The 16,265-nt window shown below is 40.2% G+C and overlaps 2 protein-coding genes across 5 annotated transcripts in view; one reads left to right on the top strand and one right to left on the bottom strand.

The window, feature by feature from the left end:
- Positions 1–3,579, bottom strand: part of LOC116846058 — a 54,316-nt gene extending 50,737 nt beyond the window's left edge. Inside the window, exon 1 of the mRNA XM_032819445.1 lies at positions 3,296–3,579. Coding sequence (XP_032675336.1) covers positions 3,296–3,305 — 10 coding nt within the window. The 5' untranslated portion in view covers positions 3,306–3,579. The remainder of the gene's footprint in view (positions 1–3,295) is intronic.
- LOC116846017 (pikachurin) overlaps positions 1–16,265 on the top strand; it is a 125,407-nt gene that overhangs the window by 8,003 nt on the left and 101,139 nt on the right. The window contains exon 1 of one of the 4 annotated variants that reach the window (XM_032819345.1): positions 13,574–13,885. The exons of the other annotated variants lie outside the window; for them this stretch is intronic. The gene's annotated coding sequence lies outside the window, so the exon portion shown is untranslated. Of the gene's footprint in view, positions 1–13,573; positions 13,886–16,265 lie in introns of those variants that run through there. 4 annotated transcript variants of the gene reach the window in all.

Here is a 16,265-nt window from a genome sequence, read left to right as displayed (position 1 = left end):
CCCCCCCCCCCCCCCCCCCCTTCCCCTTCCGCGAGCATCGGCACGACCGCGCGCCGCGCGTTACATTCTCGCCGATAAACGAGAAACAAAGCAGCCGATGATGCACGACGGTCCGTCGAGCGCGATAATTCGAGTCTCGCATTGTTGCGCGTCGTATTTACTTACGGTTCGGGGCACGGAATGCGCCGGAATGCGCGGGACGATGAAATATGTATTTGCATATTTACATATACCGTCGAGGGAGAGCTTCAATTATCGTTTGCCCTTAAACGAGAGCTTAGGAGTTAATAGAGCGTGCGTGATATCGCCTGAGGTGTCAACGTGAGAGAATAAATCGAAGATTTGTGTATATGTCTGTGGAAGGTGTATGTGTGTGTGTGTGGCTTTGTGTGGAATAAGCTCGAGGCTGCGTTATCGTGAAATTGATTCCGAAGATCGAGCAATCCGCGACACTATCCGTCACAAAGTGGATTGAAAAATACGTCGATCTCCGGATGCATTATGAACGAGCCGCGTTACATGGACCGCTCCAATACGAAGCACTTAATCGTTTTACGTCGGCGTATCCCTTGAGCGTTCAAGAAGCGCTCTGACCGAGCGCGTAATTAATGGACTGATCGAATTAATTCCTGAGAAATGATCGTGTTACGTTAACCCTTAAACGACAAGGTGGGGTCAACGATGAGCCCCATTCGGTAGATATCCTTCATTGCAATCCATCTTCGAAATTTCGTGATATGTTTACTCCAGAATCGGATGCTATATCGTAAAAATATTTTCACGCAACGAACAATTTTGTTCTTGCTAAACTGCTGTTTGTTTATCTGAGTATTAATTTTAATGTGCAGAAGAAAATGTGCTTAAAAAATGTTGCGGTCATATACCCGCCTTGACTGTTTATGTCTCGTAATTTCATTTGTCGCACTGAGAAAAAAATATAGTTGCCTTTGGCGTCACTCTTTTGTGATTTTAACCACAAAAATAATTAGGAAAACCATTGTTTTAATAACTGTTATTAGAAAGATGGTTCTTTTAATTATTTTTCTAGTTAAAATCATAAAAAAGTATAGTTGACGCCGAAAGCAACTATATTTTTTTCTCAATGCGCTTAACCCTTTCGCTACCAACAGACATATGTTTCGGCCCTGTTCCTTTGACGTCAAACCTAAATTTTTTATACTAAAACTTATATTAATGTGTTTAATGAAGCGAAAGTAAAAAAAGATAGATCTTTAAAAAAGAAAATTGACAAGGGATAAGCGAAAGGGTTAAGAGTTAAGATAAAGTCTCTATGGTGCAGAGTGTACCGATCGCGTGCGATTTATACGTCGTATACCCCGGCGAGTGACCGAAATGCAATGGCATCCGGCGGTAAAAATAATCGGCATCGGGAACCGTGCGCTTTAAATTGAATTATACGTGACCCGTTCGAACGAATTGAATTCCAGCAAAGCTGGCGTTATTCCGCGCGGAGCTATTCGGCGGGATTCGTTGCGGCCGCGCAAGTATTTATGCAACATTTACGATCGATTAATGCGTCAGACGGTGAAAATCGATATACCCCGCCAAAGGCTATTAGAGCTTTATATTTCCGCCATTTTCTCCGACCGACATCCCTCGGTATACCGTATTGAGTTCTCCCCTCTCGATTCCTCTTTCCCTTTCGATCTCGGCTGCCAATATTCCAATGGCAATAACGCGTATAATGTCGACGGATTTTTCACCAGAACTCTTGTATGCGCGTCAACGCCGCGATCGCTGGAAACGGATCTCCTTCGGTTATTTTGCCTTTGCGGCAGAAAGTCGCCGGCCGTCTCATTTATCCGCCGAATAAAATCGATAATTATTTCCCGAACAAGTCCGTGAAATATTTCCATGAGACGTCGACCGACGAGGCTCCGGATGAAACGAGTCTAATGCGCGCAATATGACACGTATCCGCGTCGCGGATAACGTATTCGCGACCACGAATTCCAAGCTCGAGTACTCGTCCTACATTAACCCCGCAAGTTCCATCCAACTTGTGAGAAACCGGTAGAAAATCTGGAGATACAATATTGCTTCGACAGACAGGTGTGCGTAAACTTTGCGGCAACTTTAAGTATAGTAAATCACGAAATTCAGCAACGTCAAGTCATTTACGACTAATCAGATTGCACTCATATTTATCATATTGAATGAATAAAAATACATAATAAATGCAAAAAATAAAACGATAAAAATATGCAACATGTCGTGCTAAACGAAATGAAAAACTGAGTGTAAGTTTAAATTTATAATAATTCTGAATTTGTAAATATTGTTGCTGCATTAATGCAACAGAAAATTTACATTATTATATAATGTAAATGCAATGCAAGCATATTTACTTCATAAATTTAATTAAAAGAATTGTAAAGTTTCCATTATCGATATCTTACGTCGAATAAACATGAAAATCTATCTGAATATAGTCTTATCTTGATGTTATCGATATTGGACGCATGAATCATTTGCGATACTTACTAGAACATAAGATCGGTATTCATACACAGACCGAATTTAGATTTTAATTCTTTCCAAATAAATTTTTTTCAATTTTATAGTAATTCCTACTACAAGGCTTAAACCTGAAAGACATAGTAAATTTTGCTGGAAACGTAGCAAATTTTGCTAATAACACATTTTAGTTCCTGAAATATAAATAGTATATATGAAATGAAAGGATAGTTAATTATTGTTGATCTATTCACACACACACACAGTTACAAAATTCAATAATAATTTCTACCACAAAATTCTCTCCGTGTAGTTGTAAATTATTATCAATTTTTTTACTAAAAACATAATTAGTTGGAAATTCATACAGAAAGAGAATTTTATAATAAAAATTACTCTTGAACTTTGTAATCGACGAATATATCGACATCTCGTCATAATTGACTTTTATTTCGTATGTACTAATTAGATTCTAAGAAATGAAATGTGCCATGACAATTCTTACTGACAATTTATTCCTATGTGTGGACTGCTAAAAACATAATAAAATTAACAACAATTTATATGAGAAGAAACTTCCATATTTTTGTCATATATTCATGGACTGTTATTTCGCTGTTTAAATCAATATTCTATGAATAATCAGAGATTCATAAAGTCATTATTTTTCAAATTCAAGTCAATTATTTTTCAACTAAAAACACACTATATGATAACCACAGTCTAAACTTTGAGTAAGGTATCTCCTTTTTCTCGATAAATTTGTCAAAATTCGTTGAAATTGAAAACATCATATATAAGAAATCTTTTCACGTACTTGAAATCATATGATGTATATCGCGTTCCGACGACTCGCGTCTTCCGTCCTGGTTTCAAGACTCAACATCCTCGCTGCTTCGTCGTGGCATATCTCTATCCATCTCCGAATATTCGTTCGCTGCACTGACGCGCACTGACACTCGCGTAAATGCAACGAACGGGGAATCGCACGTTAATCAACGCGATGCCAACAAGAGTCTGATTAAGAATTTCACGGCCCGACGAAATATCCAATGCGAACGTGATAAGTAACGCGCCGTTCCGCGGTGTACGCGTCACTCGTCGGTTTGATACAGAATGACTCGGTCGCGAGAAAAAATACGTAGTACCAAACATTGAGTTCAGACAAAGAATTACGTCATCCGCTATCAGTCGCCCATCGTTGTCTCGCGGTCGAGCGATTACAACAATCAACATTGGGTGCGTTCCGTTACACACTCGTAACGTTCGCGAGCGTCATTCTATCTTTGTTCAACATCCAATGAGCAACAAAGATAGAATGACGTTCGCGAGCGTTGCGTGTAACAGAACGCGCCCTTGTCGAAACATTGCGACTTTCAAGACGGTCAAGCTCACTTCTGTTCGTCGCGAAATTTTCCAAGTATTTTCATTCTTAAGCCGAGTCGAGTGATATGTACAGCGCGTGTGTATCGGCGCATTTTAGCTATTATTCTTGTCAGAGGTGATTAAAATATTTCGTCGGTTCTCTGGAAATATTCAATCGAGCTCTCGTCGGCGTCGCGTTAATTGACACGCGTTAATTGAGTATCCGGAGTGTCACGACGGAGTAGACAGCTACCAGGATGCTGAAATGGGAAGCCAGGATGGGGGGGACATAGGACGCCGGAACAGGCGCAAGCAGCGCATTAATATTGCCAGGTGTGTAAAATCATTCATTATGCAAGAAGTTTCCGATCCCCACTGACATGTGATGAATTTATTGAGAATGAAGAGATATCGCGGAATTGGAATCTACAACCGATATTCGTAATTTATTATTTGGTAAATAATTATAGTTTCATGATCCTCTGAGATTATTCATCGATCTGTGCCTGTATCTGTGTTTCCAGTCAGAAATATTCATTTCAATATTGTATGAATGCAGAAATATTGACCTAAACAGCCGAATAATGATTCATGAACACGAGCTTGTAATCAATTCTCGAATAGAAATTTGTCCCATGGTCCTGGTCAGTTATCTGGCTTGTACAAAGCAAAGTTGTCGAATCCTGATGAGTCATATAACGCAATGTGGTAACCAGAACTTTTTAATAATGAAGATTATTAATACTTAAGACAGTAACATTATCTTATACAGATCAAATAACTGATTAGGATCAAAACCATGGAATAAATTTCTAGTCGGGTTGTGCTCTTAATTGAAGATCGTAAATAATTTCCAGCTATGAATACCGACCTTAGAATTTAGAGATTCTTCAGTGATCCTTCGAGTTCGACGGAATTTGTAGGGTTAATGTAGAACCAAAATTTCAATTCGGATTCCCGAGATTCTAGTTTCTCCTCAATTTTCGCTTGGCAATTCGCGATTCTTAGTGCTCGATTCTCAGCTCTCGTAAATGCTCGATGCACAATACGTCCGACGTTTAATTTTGTATCTTCCACTTTCCACACTTCCAATCATCGACCCTTAGAGCTCTCGGCTCCCAAAGTTCTCGATTCTCAGTTGCCCGTTACAGATTTCTCACCGCTCCTCTCTTACGATTCCCGACTCTCAGCCCCCGATTCTTAATTCGCAGCTTGTATAATTTAAGCTATTCATAAATATACTTTAAAACCAGATACTTTTTAAAAGAAAGATATGTCGCCAAACTCGGCCATATTAAATATTAAATACGTCTTTAATCATCACGTTAATTATGTCTCATGGATCGAAGCATGTTAAGTTAAAAATCAAGAGAAAAATAAATCATTGATCGCGATAATTTATTAGAATCATCAAATGCAAAGGGCGTCTCTTCGGAGCGTCGTTACGCCCGGGACGCAGTCGCTGACGAATTTTCACCGGGGAGCATTCGTGCGTTTATCGCGAAAGTTCAGCGGGTATTATAGATCGCGCTAAACTTTCCAGATTTGCGTACTCAACAAATTGTATATGCTGCAACTCTCTCTAATAACTCATAATGCACAGAGTAGCACGACATACGAGGTCACATCACGAAACGTTACACGCGGCCGTGTTCATGCCCGCGATCGTCAGAGAGAGAGAGAGAGAAATAGAGAAAGAGAAAGAGAGAGTGAGAAGGGGGGGAGGGAGGAAGAGAGAGAGGCAGAGTAAATCCTCGTGCATTTTACGACGGGTGTTCGCATAATTTCTCGCATACGGCCGTTGTTCTCAGAAAGTTCGTCCTGCTAGTCTCTCAGTCTTACTCTCAGTCTCTCTTCCTCCCTCTCTCTCTCTCTCTCTTTCGTTTTATCTCGCTGCGCCTAAAGGGCAGTAACCGCCTACGATATTAATCGCTCTCTACCCATTAGCAAATGGGTCCTGCGTGGGCTGCTCGCTAGCAGAGGGAGGCACGCACGCGAACGCTCGCCATTAACATTAACGCGGCCTTTCCGCGCCGCTACGCACGCAATTCACGCGTAAACCGTTTCGCGCGTGCTGTTGTTTAACGCATTCCGGCTCATTAAAAGTCCTTCGCGCGAGAGAGGCTGACTACGGCGAGCGATAATAGTCCGCCGCCATCCCCGTACGCGATCGCGTCGATGAAGAGAGCGACGATGGACGAGAGTAGACGTAGACGTCGCGGATAACAGCGTCGATTCGCTGGAAACTCGAAGATTGGCCGATTAAAAGAAGTATCGCCGCGCTCCACGACTGCAGACGATGATTAAAGTTTTAAAGAGTACAATCGAACGTCTCTCGAGCGGAAAACGCGGAGGACGCGGCAGAGCACGTTTGATACGGGATTAAAAATTACGCAGCTGCCGCGCGTTTGTCATTTCTGGGCCAACATCAACGGTGGAGAGACGTGACGTTGCTCATCGGCATGTTTGATATCGCACGGTATTACATTTCTTCTTTCATCTTTTTTTTCCGCGCTTTTCCCGGTGGAAGTCTACACAATTTGAAATTTCCCGTCACACGTCGGGCGCGTTGCCAGAGTTCGATATGCAGCACATAGGCGACGGCTTGCGACAAATGTCGAACAAAGTAGAAAGAACGAGCAAAGTGCAAAACGCGAGAGTTAATCGTTAGAAGAGAGAAAGGGATGTAACTTATTATTTGGCAGATATATTAACATCAATATTTCGGTGCGATGTACGACTTGCAGTCGAGTTCATATTTGGCGCGCTTAATTCTCGATACATTCCTCTGTGATGAAACGAGGAGAAAGGTTATTGGATTTTCAGATAATCGATACGCAATTTAGGTTAATTTCATTGAAGCACATTGTCTGTGCGCACAAAAAGCTCGATGCTCGTTTTGTTAACACGAAAATTGGCTCTTCTTCAACCGAGATTTATACGCTACCTTAGATTCGGGTATCTCTTTCTCACTGATATTAAGGCAATTGTACTTGTTCGCGCGCGCGCGCGCGATACGATTAAAACACGGTTCGGCTGTCTCATTTCGCGGAAGATTAAACGGGATCGCATAAGGTCTCCTCGTGAATACGGACACACTGGACACTATTAATGCACTCAATTGTGTTTAGGGCGCGTTAGCGATTATACCTACGTACTTGCCTATACGACTGTTAGCAGCAGCGCGCGGATTATATATGTCGCGACGGCATTGTAGACGGGCATAGCCCCGCGTTACGTTACGTCGCCTCGAATCAAAACAGGGACCCCTATATTGTACTTAAGCTCATAGAACGTAGTTTGCGTAGTTCGCGGGCGCGTATGGAGCGCAGTCAAATCACTCACAGCATACACCAATAAGATCGCACACACATCCCCTGAGCGGTCCGTTACTCTCGCACCTTCGCCACCGGCCAAAAAGCGCCTTTTACCCGGCGGCGAAAGCGCGAGTTCATGAGAAATTCGAAATTGGATGTCAAAACTGGCTTGTTTCTAATTGGATTTATTTCGATTTTCGTTGGCTTATTTCCACTCTGAAATGGGTGAGATCAAATTCTCCGATCAATACTTTGGAAATTGTACGAAAGTTAATTGACGAAAAGCTAATTCTATGAAAATTATACCTTATTTATATCTATATTTTATTTGGCTCCTCGTTGGCCGTGCAATCGCGATTTCTCAAATTCAAAATTAAATATGCTTTATATATATCTTACTGAGAGGAATTAATATCACACAGTGTCGGTTACGCCATTCAACGTGCCAATCTCACTTTGCGAAGATTTCAATTCGACATTTCGTTATAAATTGCGAGATGATGTATTTTCAGTGAGAGATGTACATACATTCGACGGAGAATCTAGTGTTACAATGTGCAATGCGATAAAAATGATATATACGACTATACAGCAAGTGTCGAATGTGTGATCTCATTCATAACGTATGCTACATTCGCAACAATTTGGTATTCATAGCGCACGTTAATTTGACGGTTCACGATCATCCGTTATCTTTTTCCTTTGTCCGCGTGCATTTCCATCGCATATCATGCTGCTTGGATTTCGTGGTTCACGCGAAAATGTGTCCGGGTAATGAAAACTCGGGTATTTCCCGAAAGTCTGGATAATTACTCGCATGCTCGGTGTGTATCCGGGTAACCGGATATCAATATCTCCAGTTTAAACCCGACTGCATCTCCACGAAAAGTGTATCTCCGGTATCCTTCGGATTTAGTTTCTGCGCCTGAGAGCTACTTCGCGCTTGAAAATCGTCAGGATCCGTAACAAAAACCATTGCGCGCGTATCACACGGCGAGGCTCCCAGACTAATGGTTATTGCTTGAAATTCGTCTCAGGCGAGGTATTCAGGTTTGAATTCAGAGTTAGACGAGAGAGAGAGCTTCTCCGTTGAATTGTAATTACACATATAAATGTCGCATATAATTCAACTAAGAAACTTGAATCTAATTTTGAATAAAATTTTGAGTGTCTCACAAGACAAGTTTCAAATATTAACCGACCTAAGGTCTATATTAATAGTTACAAAGTAAGAAGAATTTCGTTGGATTAATCAAATGTCTGGTGAGAATATGAATGAACCAGAATGACGGTGCAGAACTTGCAGCTGTCTAAGTAGAACAATTGCAAGTTCTGGTTAATCAGAAACCTTGTTTGATTAACCGGAAACTTGTTAACTCGAACACAGAATTTTGGTTTACTTTAACCGAAATTCTGATTCGTTTATATTTCACCAGGCATTTGGTTAATCCAATCACATTTTTTTCCGCGCACTACTAGAAACTTGTTCACGTGTATTTGGAACCGGTCTTTCCGTGAGACTCTCAGAGACTGAATTCAGAGATAGATTTGAGCTTATGATTTGAATCACGTAACGCATGCGACATTACATCTGTGATTGCAATTCAGCAGAAGAACTCACATCTGACTCTGAATTTAGATTTGAGTAGCTGACTTTCAAGTAACGAATATTAATATAGGTTTTAGAAAAGATAATTTGGGTCGAGTCCCTCACTTTAATTATACGATCAATTGGACCCTGCTGCTGTTGGAACGTTTACAGCTTTTCGAAGTGCGCGGCGATATATTTTTGCACGAAAAGAATCGATTGAAACGCGAGCCCTAGACACGTCTGGGTAATTCATTTTATATTTAGATGTCGACAAGAAAAACGTAAAGCGCGAGTAACGTGTGAGAGAACGAACGAGAGAGGTATCGAACGGGGGGAGGGGGGAGGGAAACAATCGAGAGAATGAAAATCCTACGGTAGAGGATACGCGCGCACCAGGAATATAGCATGCGTGCGCGAGTCCGAGACGGTCGAGGCGAAAACGAATAAAAACGTTTCATCGCATTCTACCCGCTGGTACCGTCGCACAACATCGGTTTTATTACGTGGCCTCCGGTGCATCGGCAAGTCAAGTGCAACGCGATATATTTTTCCCGGCAGCGTTTTCGCTTCATGAAAATAATGTCGGTTTTTCCGACCAGCGCGGCCAGTTTTTCGTAAAGAGTGTACACACGCGGCCGGACCGGATATTGGAATTTTCAATGGTTGTCCTGCGCCAGCAGGGACCGGCCATGGAAGAACGAGGCGCATCGGGGTGCAACGAGCCGCGTGATTCATCGCGAAACGCAGCGCGATATGCGCTCGGCATGCGTCATCGCACACATTCTGCGCGGATCGCGCCTCTTGCCGGTGTCACAGTCGTTCCTTGTGCTCTCTCGCCGCGCGTTTTATTAATTTCTCGTTATGCAAACGAGACATCCGCGTGACGAGACTTGACGCGCTTGAATTTTCCCTCTCTCTTCTCGCGCGCGCGTGTTTTCTTTTTCCTTTTTTCGTCCACCACGTACGACTCGAAATGAAACACACGCGCTGCATTTGATCGCGCGCGGAACATTCATGCGAGATTCTCTCCGAGTAGCGCTCATATGCTCTCGTAATGTGCAGTAAACATATCCGTTTGCTGTTCCATTATGTCTCTTGTTTTAGCACGGTAAACACGGTAAGGAGCCATTCGAAAAGATGAAAAGAGGAGCTATTTCCTTACGATGCTCCGAGTATAAAATTGATGGCGTTATATTTATCGCACGTTCGCCTTACAACGTTGATCTTCATATCAGATTAGATACTTGCGAGCGACCACCTCGTAGGCAAACAAATGACTTGGTAATATCTCGGCTAATCTCGCAGTGGCTGATTCGAATTCAGCTGAAAATGTTAATCGTTTTGCTGGGAATTGACTATCACAGGTGAAATGAAATTTATCATAAGATAGAAATTTGTAAGTTGACATTAAAAATGCATGCACATTTGTCCGTCGAGTAAAAAATAGTAATTTAATTATCCGTGTGAATTTTGAGCATTCGTCTAATCTTGCAGAGTCTGTTTCACTCGCATCACGCGCTTTGATTAATAAATTTTCTCTCATTAACATCTCGACAGTTATCATGGCAGAATCTATACGAATCTATAAGATAGTATAGAATTTTTTTCTACACAACTTAACAAGCTCTGCTCTTGCACACACGAATACCTTAAATCCAGACACTCTGTATAATTAATAAATATGCAAAACAAGTTTTGTCTTTTTGTAATCTCATTATTATATATTTTTCACATTGGCAAACGTGTACAGAATGTCTGACAGTAGCGCGTACCAACTCGTGTGCTCATGAAATTAAATGAAATAGTCTCCTACTGTTTCACAATTTACTACGATAATATTTTACTACGATAATTATTTCATTACTTTGACCCACAATATATTAATCTCGTCAATGTTATAATTAAACGAGAGTTATAAGTAAATCTACTCAAAAGTTACATCCCGATTTCTTCCTAACTAGGCAGAAGTACAAAAAATATTTATCATATTTTTTCATTTTGGCTCACTTTGAGTTTCATGGGCAGTTTATAGTTCTTTTTAATGCTCTCACTGCTATTATTAACAAGTGTAAAAAAAGTGCATTAGAAATAAAATTGAATACAAGATATAGGCGTTTTTGGTTTACTGATTATGAATATGAAGTCAAATGTGTAAAGTTATTTGTATAAATAATAAAATGTTTAAATAAAACATGTAAAAAATTGAAGAAAATTATTTATACAAATAATTTCTCGATTTGGCCGAGATTTGAACCATTTTTGACTAATTTAGCACAGATTTGAAATATTTCGGTTGGAATCTTAGCTAAAGAAATTTAGAATGGTTCGTGTCTCAGTTATGCCGATTTTGTTAAAATTATTTAACTATATCTTGTATTCAATTTTATTTCTTATGCATTTTTGTTGTATTTGATGATAGGAGTGAGAACATTAAAAGCTATAAACTGCCCGTGAAACTCAAAATGGGCCAAAATGGAAAAATATGATCTAAATATTTTTTGTACTTCTATATTTGCCAAATTAAAAAGAAATCGGACTTTTGTACCTTTTGAGTAGGTTTACTTGTCAGAAAGAGATCCGGGCAACTTGATCGCGACTGCTTGCTCGTATACTATCGTGTTTGCCGTATTCTAATCGATCACGACACTCACCTTTTTTAGACGAATAAAAGAATGGCATGGACGCGTGTGCCAAAGAGATTTCTTTTTATTTTATTTGCTACGTCTCGACTTGTTTGTGAGTTGCAATCGTCCAAATCCGCGGCGTCGACGTCAGGACTGTTTCACGTGCACTTTCCACAATATACGTAACATGAAGATAAATGATAGATAAATGCGCGCATACGCGTGAAACGGAGTCGAGATTTGGCAACTAGAAATTCTGTTTGTTCCTGACGCGAGGTGAACGACCGCGCGGCCGCAGAAATGTGTCCGTGCACACCGTAGCGTGCGAGGAGAAGTATCCCCTCCATGCGCCCTCTCTTAACGCACACAATGCAGCTACTACGTCTATCGATGTAAACTTAACATCGATAAACGGAGCAACAACATTGAGTGCGTTAGGAGAAGGCGCATGGAGGGGACACTTCTCCTAGTACGCTGCAGTGTGCACGGGCACATTTCTGCAGCACTGAGTAAGGATACGCGATATTCACCGATTAATCGATACGTCCAATTTTTTTGTTGAAAAATCGATTATTAACTGCCGTTCTTTTTGAGGCCCGATATATCGATGTTCGATTTTTTTTGTGAATATTAAAAGTTTGCTATGCCATCTGCAACTTCAAATTTAAAATAAAAATAGGTAAATTCAAATTTCTGTCGTAATAGATTTCGTAACGTTCTAATGATGTAAATATCGACGACTGTTTACAATATAAATTTCAACATATTTATGCTAATATTACATATGTCGTATGATAAGCTTTTCGAATACGTTTATTGATTGAAGGACAGAGTATTTTTAGGATTGCTCCTGGCACCCTAGAAATTTTCTATCAATCAGTCAACATATCCGACAAGCTTGTCGTGCGACATATAAAAAGGTTGTTTTACATTAAGGTGGTTCTACATTAGTTGCAAACTGATCACAAGCAGACGCAATTCTTGTTGTGACAGCTAATCAAAACTTCAGTGGTGCTGTTAACGCTTCTAATTATAAAAATATTAATATATTAAAAATTTGTTAATATTAAAACAAATGTAATGTTTAATTTTTAAATATTAAAAAATAATAAAATCGAGATATCGATTCTTCGATTTTTTTTGCAATTATTTGATATAAATTTTTATTGATTTTTTTAATAACGTTTTTTTTCAATATCGCGTATCCATAGCACTGACAAGTAACACTACCCAAGTACCACACGCCGATCTTCTTGAAACTTTACACACATATAGTACATCGAAAAACATTAGACACGTATTTTTTTATTTTGGCTAACAAGGCATTTTAAGGTTAGAAAACGCATTCGAAAATTTAACACTCTATAGTACAATGATAACTAACGCTACTCCTGAGCGTCATTCTTTTACATATTTTCATCCACCACCTCTAGATTGATATAACTGATGCCAAAATCGTAATCATGGGTCTAAAAAACTTCTTCGAAACTGATTTTGAATAAAATCTTTGGAATGTCTGCGATTTCGATCCGCAATTTTGAATCTCGCAAAACTAATGTCTAAATCATAATTAGCGACTTCAGAAACATTCAGACAATGAAATTATAAGAGTAATGTCGTAAAAGCTATAAAAGAATGACGCTCAGGATTAGCATTAGTTATCATGGTGCTATAGAGTGTTAAATTTTCGAATGCGTTTTCTAACCTTAAAATGCCTTGTTAACCAAAATAAAAAAATACGTGTCTAATGTTTTTTGATGTACTATATGTGTGTGAAGTTTCAAGAAGATCGGCGTGTGGCACTTGATACAATAGATGGAGTAAGGAGTAGGAGTAGGAGTAAGACGAAATGAAAATAATTTATTTCGCTTAGACCCGATCTACAATAGATGGAGTAAGGAGTAGGAGTAGGAGTAAGACGAAATGAAAATAATTTATTTCGCTTAGACCCGATCTACAATAGATGGAGTAAGGAGTAGGAGTAGGAGTAAGACGAAATGAAAATAATTTATTTCGCTTAGACCCGATCTACAATAGATGGAGTAAGGAGTAGGAGTAGGAGTAAGAAATAGGCAGTAAGTAAACAGACCAATCACAATCGATTATTTTTGAATCGTGGGAATAGAATTGGTCAATTTGCTTATTTCTTACTCCTACTCCTTATTCCATCTACTGTAGATCGGGCCTTGTGAGTGATACTGCGAGCAGCGGTTGACGCGTGCTTATCTGAGCCGCGGAGTGGGGGGAGACGAGCCGGGCTACTATGTGCTGTCGCGCAAGATGACTGCGCAGTCGCGCTTCACATTCCGTTCACGCGCCGCGTCGCCGTCTTCAGTTCGCTACAGCGATACCGCCGGTGGATCGAGCGCGCCGATCGATACAAACGTCAATAACTTCACTCGTAGACGTCGTAGCGACTTGAAACAGAGATCATCGGAAAGAGAAAATTACCGCGTTTTCGATGCATGTGAAATCGTCCCTCCGCGAAGTAAGGATCAAGCGGCGATCATGTAAGTACGAAAGACATTAATTATCAATCCGTGTTAAAAGCCAGCGTGAAACCTCGGTTCAGATTCGTAACACGAAGCGATAGTTTTGTGCTTTTGACGGGTATAAAGCGTAATTTGCGAGGAAAGAGCGAGATTATAACAATGGGAATTTTTTGTCTAATAGAGAACACTTTTTGCCATAGCATTAAAGTTCACACAGTTAATAAATTTAATTTCAGTAGCAACAACAGTAGCTGTTTCAACATAACACATTTTAGCTTTCACAGCTGTATTTTAATTCCTGTGACTAATCTTTTTTCTGAGTGCGTTCTCGCGCTTTTTGCTGCGCCGAGAGAAACAACAGCGTGAATGATTACTGCGTTTTAGTTGCGGAATTGAGAGTCATTAAGCACCTAGATTTTACATTAAATACGTTGATTTTATATTCGCGATTTGGACAACGTAAAAAAGAGCTTAGAAAAGCTCAAGATATTCCACGGAATTAATATACAAGAATATAAAATTCTAACAGAACTCTTTCTCTCTTTTTCTTTCTTTCTCTTTCTCTCAAGTATGCATTTTATGAATTTTTATTCGAACTACTATTGTTATTTCGCGTCTGAAGTTAAGTTGATTAACTTTCTTTTTCTTTAGACATTTTTTCAAATTTGTTCAAAATTTGTATTTTGCTAAAGTGTTCTTGTATTTTTTAGTAATCTTTCGTAATAATTTATTATAATTAATTAGGATTAAACTGCGCTTGAGGAGAACCGTCTCAGAGAAACTTTCTCTCTCTCGTGAACGAGCAGTGAATGATAATACAAACATTTCGACTGTACGTGCGTTCTCGGTGCATTTTGTACAAAGTTTAGTTAACAAGCACTTTTGTTAAGGTAAAATTAAGTGCAAAATATACGAATTACTTATGCATGTATGCAAATTGAAAAGTCCACGATAGCAAATTGAATGAGCTTTATTTTCATTCGCGGCGCTAAGTCCGAAAGACGAGCTCGCTCGAAATAAAAGCGCCGTGAAATTTTACTGCGTTCAATATAATGCACCTTTTATTGGATCTTTTATTTACTGAACGTCCGTCCCATCGCATTTTGCGAGACGTCTCGCCCCACATCGCTCCGTTTTTAACGTTGCAATATCGTCGCAGGGCACGATGTGTTATTAACAACATTTAATATCTACCAATATCATTAGAGCTATATATTATGTCGCTGCACGGATATTCTTATCACGACGTGCGACCGCCGTGTGCATTTTCCAATCCCCGCTTTCCGACGCGGACTTGTGCGCAATATATTATGCGCGTTAATTCGCTGCGAGCGAGAAAAAAGGTGAAAGAAGGAAAGAGAACGAACGAATAAAAGAAAGAAAAAAAAATGGAAAGAGAAAGCGCCGTTGGTGCATGTTGCAACAGCGAGAATAATTAATTTATTGCCACTCGCGAAGCGTTTTCGCGGTAAATTTCAGCGTTTGTAAAACCGTCCAGGCCGTGCCGCGCCGTTGACAGGATGTCAACACTGAAATTTTTAATCTCGTCAGGCAACCGCGCCGAGCGAATGTTAATCGCGAGCGATTAAAACTGATGTAAAATTATCATCAGACCTTGTTTTTCTCGTCTCCCCCACGATTTGTGTATTTCGGATATTTAGGTCTGTGTTTCGTGCTTTCGATAAACGTCTAGTTCTTTAGTCGGTATTTTGTTCACATCAAGCGATATCCCGGAAGAATATTCGCGTCGCGTGTAAAACATCGATGACTTTAATTCCCTTTTGTCAAACACACACACACACACCCACACACTCACTCATATACACACATATACATTTAAACGCGATATACAGCGTAATGAAAAATTAATTATCGCGCTGTCATTCCAGGCGTCGCGTGTACGTCGCGGTTTATTCTCCGCGGAGAATTTTACCTTTCCTGCTTTTTTATCTCTCTCTCTCTCTCTCTCTCTCTCTCTCTCTCTCTCCTTTTTTTTGTAAACGCGACGTTGCGGCGCGAGATTAAACAAAACGAAATTACGATGGGGCAAAATTGTTGCGCGCTGCAGTTGGTTCGATGGCATTTGGTCGCCTGCGCGCAATATGTTTCACCATTAATTTCGCATGGCTTCTCCCTTCGTATTTCTGCATTATGCGCCGGTATTATGTGTATGTGTGTGTATTCGTAAGAAAAATCCGCAGCTAATTAAACGTCGCGCGCATTACGCCGGCACAAAGGCCTAAAATCCGCGAAATTCGCGGTTAAACTCGTGAAATCGTGTCCGCGTACGTGCGCAAAATGGAAACGGATTTTCACGGATAGGCGGAACAGAGGTGCACTTTATTTTTCCCATTGAAAAGCGCGATCTTCGTATCACGCGCGCACGAGATACGGGGGG

This window comes from Odontomachus brunneus, unplaced genomic scaffold (genome assembly GCF_010583005.1).
Source record: "Odontomachus brunneus isolate Ranch 3 - 2012 unplaced genomic scaffold, Obru_v1 Obru_scaffold_004, whole genome shotgun sequence".
Taxonomy (NCBI): domain Eukaryota; kingdom Metazoa; phylum Arthropoda; class Insecta; order Hymenoptera; family Formicidae; genus Odontomachus; species Odontomachus brunneus.
Note: the sequence above shows the minus strand (reverse complement) of the source record. Positions and strands in the feature narration are given on the sequence as shown.